Source organism: Cyrtonyx montezumae, unplaced genomic scaffold, assembly GCF_038088225.1.
Source record: "Cyrtonyx montezumae isolate F1298 unplaced genomic scaffold, pur_monq_1.0 scaffold_10, whole genome shotgun sequence".
Taxonomy (NCBI): Eukaryota; Metazoa; Chordata; class Aves; order Galliformes; family Odontophoridae; genus Cyrtonyx; species Cyrtonyx montezumae.
Window position 1 is genome coordinate 1,682,105 of NW_027071826.1, and position 13,211 is coordinate 1,695,315.

Genomic DNA, 13,211 nt, shown 5'->3' on the forward strand with positions numbered 1-13,211 from the left:
TGTGCATGCTGCATCTTCAATCAGTTCTTGCTGAAGGTAGAACACAGCCCAGGTCCAGAGCCCTGTGCGTGGAGCAAGGAGTCAAGGGACAGCAGGTGATGACAGTAGAAATAAAGCTTGGGGAGCTCCAGGCATGGGAAAGACAGGACCAAGCACTAGTGGGAGGCTATGAACAGTAGTTCAAATAGGCTGCCCAGAGAAATGGGGTTTTCTAAAGCAATAGGCCGAAAGAACAAGGGTAAAGGGAGGTAGTGATGAAGGAGACAGCAAATGAGGTGAAGGGCAAACGTGGGCTTACCCACAAGCTGTGTTATGACTTGAAACTCAGCAGGGCTTGTACAAATAGGACAAAGTGCAGTACATTTCTGAGCGAGCATGAACAAATAGGGGAAAGCTGCTGTTCAGTGTTTAACGCTGTGTTGCTCCAGTGTTTACATGTTAACAAATGGCCAGAGTAGTTAATATCAATGGGGAAAAAAAGTAGAAAAGGGACAAAAAAAAACACCAACAATCAAAATGCAGAGGAGGGAATAGATAAAGAAGACATGTAGAAAACATAGGTGCTTACAACTTATCTGATGTAATGGGATTTAACTGAAGGTACTTCAGGTACTGGCAGAGACCATCCTGTTGGTATCACTAAATACCCTGTTGCTTGGTGGGAGGAAAGAATAACAGAAAAGCAACGGATTACCTTTAAGATGAGCAGTGACATGCAGCAGGCAGCAGAGGTTTGACACCATCAGGCCATGTTAGATAGGCTGATTCTTTTCTGTGGTAATAGCAGTGAGTCCTATGGACCCTGGAGTGTGGGGACAGTCGGTGTCTGACACACAGATGCTGGTGTTGCTTTGATTTGCCATGACTGACAGGATCATGAGCTGGAAGAGACCACTCAGATCATCTAGCCTACCCATCAACTCACCACCACTGTGAACTGATGCTACGTTACCCCCAATTTTATCATGAGATGTAGTGAGTTTATTTTATTTAAGATGCATATTTTTGTTCTTATTTATACCCTTTTTATTATTTGGGAGCAATGTTGGGTTGACAACCAATTCTTCTTTACATCCTTCTGTTGATCCTTTTCAAACACGTGCATATCATTGCATTTCAGAGGACTGAAAGAAAACTATTATGCCTGGAGAACTCCTCGGCCAGCTCTTGAAGAACTCTCTGTGCAAATTTGTCTGTATAGATCTCACATAGAACATACCTGTGATGAATTTATAAGCATAAGCACTTGGAGAGAGAAATAAGAGAAGCATAGCATAGCTGCAGGAGCACGCTTAGAGCTCTAACTCAGAGATTTTAGGAGCAAAACCTTAATCAAAACAGCTTCTATTAAATCATAAACTGTTCAGGGGTGGAAGAGAAACATCACCCATACTTTTTCTCTACAAACCTGTGTTGCTTGGTGTGTATGAAGCACAGTAAAGCAACAGCCATCCATTCTTGAGTACTGTAACTGTCCTAAATCTGGGAGTTAGGAACATGGATGAGAGGAAAACCAAATAGAATGTGATTTAAGTGTAAGGGGATCCTCTTTCTAATGCACAGTGAGTTCTCATGGCTCCATTATTTCACAGCAGGTCCTGGGGAGCTCTGTTTGAATGTGAGGAAGAAAAGCCATTCTTGCATGGTGCTGCAGTGCAGAACAGAAAGATCCAGGGATACCCTCTTGCAGCCTTCTAGTACACCACAGAAGCTCATGAACAGGAGAGAGACTTTTTGCAGGGCCTGACAGGGACAGGACAAGGGGAAGTGATTTTAAGTTAAAAGAGGGGAGATTTTGGGTAGAAGTTGACAAATTCTTCACTCGGAGGGCAGTGAGTGCCCCATCCCTGGAGGTGCCCCATCCCTGGAGATGCCCAAGGCCATGTATGGGGGCCTGGGTGGGGGTGTCCCCACTCGCAGCAGGGGTTTGGGCTGGATGGGCTTTAAGGTTCCTTCCAACCCAGGCCAGTCTGTGATTCTATGGTCTTTCTCATGGGTAGTTTAAAAGCTGAAACCACACGCTGAAATTCTGCATCAAATCATGGAGAGCGTGGCCCTTTCAGGGATGTCTTTTCCCCACTCACTGTGGTGTTGAGGCGTGCAGGTGGCTCTAACAGGTTGGAGATGAGTTCTGGGCAAATTCATCATCTTGACTTTAGCCTGCTAATCAAAATGCACGTCACCTTGGTGAGGGAGGTCATAGCACAGGATCCTGTTGTTTTTTGGATCCTCCAGCAAACTCATCTGTTTTATGCCTACTTTGAAATGCTGTTACAGTTTGAAAAAACGTATTTACATCCCTAGATCCTGACTAATGCTAATCTTCAGGACAGTGTAGTTTGCATGCGTGCATGAAAAGGAGCTCACCACTTCTGCTGCCAGGGGCTAAGCAGATTCCTGCACTGTCTCCACTTTAAAAAGCACTGCTTGTGTCATACTTCCTCTCTTGAAGTTCTTGTGAATTATTCACTCGTGTGTATTCTGTACACACCTGTGCACAAAACAATGCCATGACAATTTTAATGTCTTTCTTATCAGGGCACTAATGAGATTCTTGTGGCTTCAGGAGAGGAAAAAGGCAATTAAAACTTTTGTGTCCCAGGTAACTGGGTGCTCTCTTGGACATGGCAGAATCATAGAATGCTTTGAGTTGGAAGGGACCCCAAAAGGCCATGTGGCCAAACTCCCCTGCAGTGAGCAGGGACACCCACAGCTCCATCAGGTGCTCAGAGCCCCATCCAGCCTGAGCTTGGGCACCTCCAAGGATGGGGCACCACCACTTCTCTGGGCAACCTGTGCTAGCTCCTCACCATATTATTATAAAAAACCTTTTTTCCTTATATCCACTCTGTATTTCTCCTCTTATAGTTTGAAATAATTTCCTCTTGTCCTATCACAACAGCCCCTGCTAATAAGTCTGTCCCCATTTTTCTTACAGCCCCATTTAGATACTCAAAGGCCTTTTCTTCTTCAGATTGCACAGCCCCAGCTCCCTCAGCCTGTCCTTGTAGGGAAGTGTTCCATCTCTTGGGTCATATATATTAAAGAGGAAATGACTTATTTGTTTCTCTAACAAGATGCATTTTTAAACAAACACACAAGTGCAGGAACAAGTTTATTTTCACTGTATTGTGGCATTACTTTCACTTGCTATTTTGTTTAAATACAAAAGTCAATCACAGTCACATCAGTAATATAAGCTTTTGTACATGGTAGGTGCTGATGCTTCAGAATTCCAGATGTAGTAATCGGATGAAATCAGTTCCCGGGCTAAATAGTATAAAACAGACAAGAAAAATAAGCATTACAGGGTGCCTTACAATCAGCCATCCCTTCATCCAAGTTAAGAGACTATTAATCCAGCCTTACTAGTTTACAGAAAGGTATAATGGCCTCTTTAAGACTCTTACTATTATTTGAAAATTATTTCTGATAATAATACATTTAAAGTCTCAGCTTCAATTACCTTCACTAATGTATCAGTCACAAGCTTAAAATTCAAACAGAGGTTAAGTCAAAAGCAGGTGGATGGCTTGGATTTTGTTCAATGAATATAAATTACATACTTGACATAAAACATACAGAATGGAAATGGTGCTCTTTTTGTGTTACCCATTTAGGACTGACTGTGACCCATCACAAAATTAATAGTGTAAATCACTGTTTTCAAAAGGCACTTACAGAATTCTGCTAACGTGACTGATAGAAGTTGCAAAAGGCAGAGAGCAACAAATAGAAATGCTTCTATTAGACAGCAGTAGTCAGATTTTACTGGTGCCTACAGTGTTTTCAGTGTATTTTTGGTGCAGACTTGCAGTGTTAACTCAAGAACAAGCAGATCTGGTTTTTGCTCCACATCCACCAGCAGATGTTGGTATGATGACACTAACAGCCAGCAGCAGCCACAGCCTGCATGCAGGAGCTGTGTTTTGTGCCTGCACTTTGTATTTCCAATCCACATCTATCTCCACATTAAAGCATCCTAAGCAAGAGGGCAGACTGTGGAAAAATGTTCTTTGTCCCCCATTAAAGTCCTGTCACTAGGTAGAACACTTTAAAACATCATAGGTAATTTAGCACATGTAAAAGGATAATGACAGTCTCTATTCCAGAGAACTCTGTGTGCATTAAGAGTTGCAAGAAACAAAAGTACAAAGCAGAAAGGAAATAGGAAAAAAAAGATTTGTTCAACTTCAGTTACATAATTCTAGTAATTGACATCCAAAGTGTAACTTAAATATGCTGTTACAGTAAAATAACAGACATTTTTAGCAACTCACATGCAGTGATTTTGGGTTTTCCTGGTGCAAAGATCTGAACAGAATGCTGGTCCACGTAACAGCCAGTAAGTGTGAAGTCTGGGATCCTAAAATACATCTGCAGAGTGAAAGGAAGTACAGGATCAGGTACGCAGTGTCATGGTTGCAACCTGCATTACACTGGAGTGCAAGCGTACCCCCAAAATGACAGGATGTCAACTCGTGTCAGTTAAATAAAGAAGACCCCATGCTGAGAAAAGAAAGAGGTTAATTATTAAAGTGTGATTAAGATCTCTGTAGCTGGTTTAAGACGACAAAAATATGACTCTGAAGGCATCTTTTTACACAGACTATGACTTACTTTTACATAAGCTGTGGTGCCAGTGCAAACGTAATCAGTTGGGTGCTCTTTGCCTATATCACCAAAAGTCACAGTTCCAGCAAGGGAAACTTCTGAAGACTTGGGGAACTTCTGTCCTAAAGCCAGAAACAGCATCTGTTAAGGAATTATACAGCTGTGCTTCCACTATAGAAAAGCAGGTCTGCAAGGAAGAGTGGACAAAGGTGCTGTACTCACCGATGACCCAAACCAGCAGGCTCTTCTCTCGTGACAAATCCAGCTGGCCATAACTAACTTTGTACTCTAACTGAGCAATTGGGCCCCTGCAGTGCAAGAAAGAGGCAATAAGGCCATTGGAATTAATATCATTCAGTTATTTGTTAATCATTTTGTTACACTGAGAAATGCTGAAATTCTCATGTGTGCATGGCCAAACCATGTGTATCTAAGCACACTGTTAATTTATGGAAGGAAATTACAGAGCAGGAGGAAAGCACTGAGGTTTCAACCTAGTAATCATCAGAGAGGTGTTGGCATTTTACTGTCTTCAGTGCACTGAGAGCATTTTCCTAACACTGTGGTCAACATCACCAACTTCATATCATTCCATCTTTCAGTTTTCATTATGGTTATGTGACAGTGTAGTCAGGCAGTGGTCTGAAAGGCTTAAATAAAAGCTATCCTTTTAATTTTAAATGACTGTATTTTTGATAAGCTGATCAGTAGCTAGGATTAGCAGCCCTAAGGAACAGGTAACCCTGGGCTACAAGCAGTCTCAAGACTTAATCCACCTGGAGGATTGTGGCAGTGATTCACATGAAAAAATACCACGGGGAAACATGATACTCAGTGGAGGTGTTGAGAACGTTACCAAATATTCTGATTAGAAGCCACAGAAATTCCAAGGCTTTCCAACATTACCAAGGTTGATGTCCAGTGTAAATCCTTTGATGGAGCACAGCCTGTTACACTGACTCCTAGGAAGTTCATTTTGGGAAGATCACAGAGGAAAGGAGGAAGTGTATTCACTCACCTGTTGAAAAAGGGAATACGAGCTTCACAGTACTCAAAAGAATTCTTTATGCTTTCATGAAGTTTCAAGTTTACTGTTATTTTTATCTGTGATCCCTCTTCAATGAGTTGATAACATCCCAAAATCGGTGGAACTGGCACCTGGAGAAAACCATATTCATTCTCACCACATAAGATCAGCTATATACTCTTTTAATTGTTTAAGTACTTTAGAGAATAACAAACTTATTAACTGCTGATTGGTTTTGAACAGTATCTGTCAAACCCTTTGGTCTGCTCCCAGTACACTGATTTGTCACAGATGTGCTTGACAGCTCAGCCTGGATTCACTTTGTCTAATCCAGGCACCGAGTGGTTCACTTCAAGCAAGAAAGTAATGCCAAGCAAAGGTACTGTCATGTTATGAAAGTGACTCAGATGACTCAAGTCCTAAAGTGCCTTCGAAGGAATTTACTACATAAATAGACTTCTATCTCCTTGTATTGGACTGAAAGTCACTTATCATAAAATCATGGAATTATTAAGGTGAGAAAAGAGTGCTAAGATCAAGTCCAACCACTGACCCATCACCACCATGCTCACTAAACCATGTCCCTGGATGCACTCAACAACACAGGTATTTTTATTCTTGTTTGAGGGCAGGAAAACAACAAGGGTCAGGGATGGCATTACCTGGGAAGTGTAGTAACACAAGTTGAATGACTCTGAAGGAGGAATGAAAGGAAATTTGTAAGGCCCACTACACACAGAATCATCCAGTGGATTGACACTGCTGGACATGAGCATGGCAGGGTCCACAGATGTCACACAGTGATGGACGAGGATATCTTGGAGTGGAGAGCCATTAGTTGGGAGGTTCAAAGTGAGGGTTACATTGGGAGCAGCTCCTTCTATATCACACTTGAAAAAACGAAGACAAGAAGTTACTCTACAATATTTCCTTCAGGTCAGAATTAGATGTTAAAAAATCAAACACAAACATTAAGCCATCACACTAAAATTTTTCAGCTGGCTTCAAAAGTCTGTATTTTAAAGACAAAATCCCTTTCTCCTTTCTACACAGTTAGTGATGAAGCCTTAGCTAGCTGTCTCTATTGACAAGCAAGCCAAGGACTTACTGCTATAGCTAAACCATTACATAAACACACTTGGTTCAATTAATTCAGTTACTTTTACAACATTCACTTAATGGATTCAAGCATGCAATTAATGGCTGTGGTCCCATGCCAGCTTTCTCACAGCAACTATGTCTAGCACATCCACGGTCCTGTCGCTTTGTGTGCCAGCTCAGCAGCACACAATTCCACCAGGGCTTTCTTTTTTTGTGAGGTCATCCTCTCTGCAAGATTATTAAGAAACTTGTCCCTCTAAGAACAGGAGGCTGCTCGCCCATATAGTGCCTACCAGAAGAGCAGTACTTACACTGGCTTCCTCTGAAGGTGACTATCCCACCTCTTACTAAAGCACAATCCACTTTGGAATCACTGAATGGCTTGGGTTGGAAGGGACCTCAAGCATCACCGAGCTCCAACTCCCCTGCTGAAGGGCTACTCTCAAGGAGTACTTCTCACAGTCTGAACACGAGATCACCCTGCCCCTCCTCACTAGGTTCATGTGGGCCCACCTTTGGAGTTTATCAAGGTCCCTCTGGATGGCATCCCTTCCTTCTGCCCTATCAACTGCCCCGCTCAGCTTGGTGTCATCAGCAAACTTGCTCAGAGTGTACTCGATGCCACTGCCAGTGTTGTTGATAAAGATGCTGAAGAGCCTTGATCTCTACCTGAACACAGGGCCATTGACCACAGCCATTACAAATACATTGCACTGAGATAATTTATGAAGCATAGTCTAGAAGGAATGTTATATACAGCAAAAGTAGAAAATACAAGTATTAATGTATTTTTAGTTGTTACTGACCTATTAGTCAACATTCCCCCAGATTTTAGTATCAATGACAACCACTGCTATATATAAAAAACATTCAGTATCATTATGCAATCAGTTTATTTGCACAGATTCTGTACCAACAGTTACGTTACATCAGTTGAACAGCATCTGTGGATTCAACATGCTGTTGTAATAAAATGAAGGAGGATAGGAGATTACATTTTCACGTGGTAGGAAGATTAATTAAAAATGCTCAGCATAGAAGACTCAGAAATAGCTTCTAATCATTTATTAGAGAGGTGGAAATGAAATAAGTGTTAGCACTACTATTTCTAAGCCTTTCTATGCAAAGATTGTATGAAATGTTTTTTCTCTATTTCATTTAAAATACATAAAATAAAGAGAAAGTACATGCAGTGTAGCTACTGCTGGAAACTGAAGGCCCAGAAATAAGTTACTGGTAAATGTGTGGAGCATGCAGGAACAAACAGTGAAGATCAAGAGAAAACACACGACTAGCACATGAGCCTAATACGTAATAGTTCGCTATTCAAATTTTAGTTTGCTATTCTTTCAAGTTTTACAGTATCAGACATTCACTGAGGGAAAGGAAAAGCGTATTTGCTTTCCCAGTGTGCTCACACGAAAAACACTTTGGTGAGACTGGCACAACAAACGCTCTCACCTTGCAGCTGACGGCTCCGTACACCTGCCACATGTCCACGACGTCTCTCCTGTCGTACTGCATGCACTTGACTTTTTCAGTGATGCAGACGTTGACCTGAGGCTTGCCTTTATACGTGTTGGATCTCCAGGCTGGCTGCTTCACGTCTGTAGGAACAACCTGAATGTCATCAAACGAGCTGCTCAAGCTGCTGATGTTTGTGTTTAGGGGGGTGCCAAGCGGACAGGCCTGTACGATCAAACTGCGAAGCTGGCCTGCTTTCGCACTCAACTCCGCTTCGTTTTTCCGGCTGGGAGAAATGTAGTCCAGGATGCCAAACAGAAGAGCGAGCCCTTGTGAGAGCCCAGGGATGGTGAGGAGGGGCGGCCGAGGCTCCAAGACCGCCTCAACCAGCGGCAGGCAGGCGTAGATCAGCCCGCTCTTCTGGAAAGCCACCACGGGCCACAGGTCCCCTCCCTCGACGCGAACCGAGCGGACCGATGAGTGATCGATCCGAGTACACGTGTCTCGGTGCTCCACAAAACTCTGGTCACCCGTGAGCCTGAGTTCGAAAAGCATGGCCTTGAGGAAGTCGCTGTCAGGGGGCACAGCCACGTGTGTCGACGCATTGAAGGCCTCCGCACGTGCCTCCACCGTGGGGTAACGCCTGCGACACAGAACCCACAGCGTCTCAGCGCTACTCCCCTTTTCCCGCCCGAAATATCATGCCTACAGGATTCCTAAAAGCAGAACCACATTGGTGCTTTTCTTCCTGTCACAGAATGCAAAAGCACAGCAGAGGTCTCTGGAGCGTTGCTGGGTTTCAGCTACAGATATTCAACTGGTACAGACACTCAATTAGATATTCAATACTCATACACGTTGTCCAGAGGGGGTGGGTGCCCCATCCCTGCAGATACCTGAGGTCAGGCTGGATGGGGCTCTGAGCACCTGATGGAGCTGTGGGGGTCCCTGCTCATTGCAGGAGGGTTGGATCGGATGCCCTTTAAGGGTCCCTTCCACCTCAAACCATTCTACAGAGAGAACTCCTGAAGGCACTGCTCCTGGAAGTGCCCTTGTGTCAATGAACACCAGCACTGACACAAAGAGCAAGAGGATCACACACACAATCACGCAAAATAAAACTATTCCACATGCAATTAGGAGTCCTACTAACAAGCAGATCTGTACTGGAAACTTAGAGCAAATACATTCACTCATTCACTTTAATTTTTAACAAAACGTGTATGTCTGTCTACCAACTACAGCCCTATCTGTCCTGTAGCACAGCCCTGTACAATATTTCACAGCACTGATGAATCCAGCATGACTCACCGTTGCAACAAAACTTCAACAGCAAAACACTTCTAGGAGGTTAGATCACACTAAACACGAGTTTTCACATACTTAAGAAAATGGATGCCATACGTGACCAAATTCAACTTTTTCAGCTCTTTGCCTACATATGGTGTGCTACTGCCGTAGTCCTGCTACTCCACCAAACACCATGAGACAGTAACACTGAAATTATCTATATATAGGCTTTGCACTGCTGTTCTGAGCTTGCACAACTGATCTGCAGCAGTTGTTGAGCTAATAATCAAGATGAATTAAAAACCTTCACAATACTGTAAACCCAAGAAGATCTCAGTGTACCTAAGTCTAAAAGTTCCAGCAGCAGTTGCATGGTTTTTGTGGGAGAGCAAAGTGGACTCTACAGTGCAGGTACAATATGTGTTGTAAACCTGAGTGCTGTTAGGACTGTTTCTTCATTTCAATTTTTGATTTTGGAGTACTCAAGATGCAACCTTAACATCATAGAGTGGTTCTGTATATTCTAAAATTGCATCTACGTATATACTTTACTCCACTTGAGATGTTTCACAGATAATGCTTGAGAAAAAGCACAAGATTCTTCTCTGAAGCAGTATCACTTTTTAAAGCAAAGAGGGGTGAACTTCTTCTCAAGCTAACCTAAACCTATAAAGAAGAATCGAAGAGTTGTCTTTTAATAAATGGCAGAGAAAAGAAAAATTGGTTTTCATCCTTTTTTTATTCTTTAAGTAAAGACTCCCTCAAGTTTCTCTTAATTTAAGTCTGATGACAGGCTAACTTTTCAGTATTATTTTTTATGGACTCCTATGGCAGTTACTCATGGACCCTCAAAATTCATAACACAAGCTGCAGACCAGAGAACAAGAATCACTTTATGAATCACCTTGTAGTCAATCCATGCTCAGGTCAGGTTGCCCAGAGAAGTGGTGGGGTCTCTTTCTCTGGAGATGTTCAGGGCCCACCTGGACACCTACCTGTGCAACCTGGGCTGGGAGCTGCTTTGGCACTGGGGTTGGACTCAATGATCTCTGGAGGTCCCCTCCAGCCCCTGTTCTGTGATTCTGTTTGTGCTCAGACCCACACTTATAAATGAACGGAAAAAAAAAATACCCAGATACATAAACACCTTCACTTATTTCCAATTTAATACATTTTTTTAAATACATTGACAGCCTGTTTTTTAAATTGCCATAGCCCTTATAATCCCAGGATTTTGGTATTTCATTTTATCTATGACCTTCACACATAACATTCCTGAGCTCTTGTGTGGTTCTCATCCTATTGCCCCCAAGTCCCACTTGCACCATCTCTGCTGACCTGCCAGAGAAACAGCCCCTCACTGGAGACAACCATGATTCCTCATACTTATTTTTGTGACTGTGCTTTTTTTGTCTGATTCTTCATCAGGCATCTAGAGCACTTTTTTTTTTCTTTCCCCATAAGGAAAATATAAGCAGAGCCACAGGATTTGTAAACAGGACACAGATGACACTGAAACACTTTAGTCTCATGTCTATTTTTGAACAAGGAAACAGGGTGTTTTTGCTGCTCAAAATCTGACAAGGACTTCCTGTGCGAGGCTGCTGATAAGAGGCTGCAAGTAACCTTGGTGAGTACCTCTCATTTTTGGCTGATATTCCCAAAACAAAGGAAGAGGAGATATTTCAGCCTGTTTTTGTCTGTCCCAACCGTGCGGATGCATTTCCCGGAGCTTTCCCTACAGCCCAGCCACCTTCTCATCCTCCTCCTACTGCATCTTTCCAGCTTTAGCTGAGTCATTAGACAATTAGTTAGCCCTTCTGATCTCAGTTCTTCAGTATTCCCTTCTAGGAAGCGATGAAAACTGAAAAAGATGAAAGTTTCCTGGGCTGAATGAGCTTTGGTGATTCAAGAGAGCAACCACGCTTGTTGTCTGAATTAAGTTATGATCAGCTCAAAAAAGTGGAATGCTTTGATGTCCCAGATGTCTTCTCTGAGGTTAAAGATCAGGGCTCACGTATCTCCAGCTGAGTGCATAAGTCCCGAAACCAACAGCTTCCATGTGATCTCACATTCTTTATATTGTCTGCACGCTTTGTTGAATTTAAGGTCAGTTAGGAGGATAAACTTGGGGTTTCCACAGCCCTATTATTTCCTCTGGGAACTTGAAAGATCTAAGTCTGGAAATCACTTCAAGTATCAAGTCGAGTTTGCCCTTTTCAAAGGAGCACTCCTCGCTGACTGTGTGACAAGTTACTTCACAGATCCTTGTCACCAGCCCCTGGCCTCCATGGTGATTACACTCACCGGCTTTGGGACACAGCTTTCTCTTTCTCTGTGTTTGTAGAGGGGAGGCCTCATCTCTCAACTTGTAGGTAATACAAGGACTATAATACTAATCCTAAAACAATCAGAGGAATGCCCGGCGTGGAGAGCTGGCTGCACCCAAAGATGGATGATGCTCTAATTACTACTCTTTCCTGCACCCTTCTAGCTTCTCTCCTCAGCTTTACAGAATTCAGATGAGGACAGTATGCTGGTTGACACATTTTTTCCTTCCCCAGCCCACAGTTATTTTTCCTCTTGTTCCTCCCTTAAAGAAGATGGACATATCGCTGCCCAGTCCAACAACACCAGCTTGGCTAGCCCAGTGTCTATTTAAAACTCTGCAACAGTTCTGAATACAAAAAACCCTCATTTGGGTCAACCTCTCTTTGTATGCAAAGATTAAAACGAAACTGAGAGTTACATTTCTGTGCTCCCAGTGCAACTGCAGCATGATGCTAACGAACAGAAGTAAAGCAGACACATTGGTTTCTGCCTGTGCATCTGGCAGCATTTCCCAATTGCTGCCCTGTCCTTTGCCACGTGATGACAGAGCAGTGAGGTAAAATGTTTGCAACAGAAGAGAAGCCAAAACAGAAAGAGGAACGGGGAAAGGGTATCAAGTACAAAAAGCAGACATTGTGAAAAGAAAAAACAAAGAAAGGAAGATAAATGTAAAAGGAGAAAAAAAAGAAGAAATAAGAGAGGAGGGGAGAAAAAAACAGGGAGAAGGGGGAGAAAAAAACAGGGAGAAGGGGGAGAAAAAAACAGGGAGAAGGGGGAGAAAAAAACAGGGAGAAGGGGGAGAAAAAAACAGGGAGAAGGGGGAGAAAAAAACAGGGAGAAGGGGGAGAAAAAAACAGGGAGAAGGGGGAGAAAAAAACAGGGAGAAGGGGGAGAAAAAAACAGGGAGAAGGGGGAGAAAAAAACAGGGAGAAGGGGGAGAAAAAAACAGGGAGAAGGGGGAGAAAAAAACAGGGAGAAGGGGGAGAAAAAAACAGGGAGAAGGGGGAGAAAAAAGAAGAAATAGATGTGAAAGAAAAAGAAAAATAAAGAAGGAAAAAAAGAAAAAATATAAAAGGGAAAAAGGAGAAAGGGGAAAGGAGAAAGAAAAAAGGAAAAAAAAAGAAAAAAGAAAAAAAAAGGAAGGGGGGTGGGGAGTGGGGATCACGACCAGCATCCAGCACTTCATCCCGCCGGTCCCAAGCTCAGGCCGGAGCCAGCACTGCCGCTCCCTTTGCATCCCAAGCGATGCACGTCCAGCAGCTCTCCCCGTTTCCCTCCCCGTCCCGCCGCTGCGGCCGCCTCGTCCCCGCGTTACCTGGAGAACAGCACGGCCCGCGGCTCGTGCCGCAGCACCCAGAGCGCCCGCAGCGCCATAGCGGCCGGG

General features: G+C 43.3%; 1 protein-coding gene across 2 annotated transcripts; it reads right to left on the reverse strand.

The window, feature by feature from the left end:
• Positions 1–3,082: 3,082 nt before the first annotated feature.
• Positions 3,083–13,210, reverse strand: AP5M1 (adaptor related protein complex 5 subunit mu 1). Of its 2 annotated transcripts, XM_065747782.1 has the most exons (8): positions 13,143–13,210; positions 8,204–8,849; positions 6,304–6,531; positions 5,633–5,772; positions 4,837–4,922; positions 4,621–4,736; positions 4,281–4,377; positions 3,083–3,270 (listed from the first exon to the last, which is right to left on the reverse strand). In XM_065747782.1, the coding sequence occupies exons 1-8, from the start codon at positions 13,199–13,201 to the stop codon at positions 3,188–3,190; spliced, it is 1,455 nt and encodes a 484-aa protein (XP_065603854.1). In that variant the 5' UTR covers positions 13,202–13,210; the 3' UTR covers positions 3,083–3,187. The 2 variants fall into 2 exon arrangements, 1 of the variants encoding a protein (XP_065603854.1); XR_010622902.1 differs by lacking the exon at positions 3,083–3,270 and having other exon boundaries at positions 4,289–4,377; positions 4,621–4,755.
• Between the last annotated feature and the right edge of the window lies 1 nt (position 13,211).

Coding starts and splice junctions, on each gene's coding strand:
- AP5M1 (XM_065747782.1), bottom strand. CDS start 13,201: ATGGCGCTGCGGGCGCTCTGGGTGCTGCGGCACGAGCCGCGGGCCGTG. Junction 6,532..8,203: donor ACGGAGCCGTCAGCTGCAAG/GTGAGAGCGTTT, acceptor CGTTTTTTCAAG/TGTGATATAGAAGGAGCTGC. Junction 4,378..4,620: donor GCACCACAGCTTATGTAAAA/GTAAGTCATAGT, acceptor TTCACTCTGCAG/ATGTATTTTAGGATCCCAGA.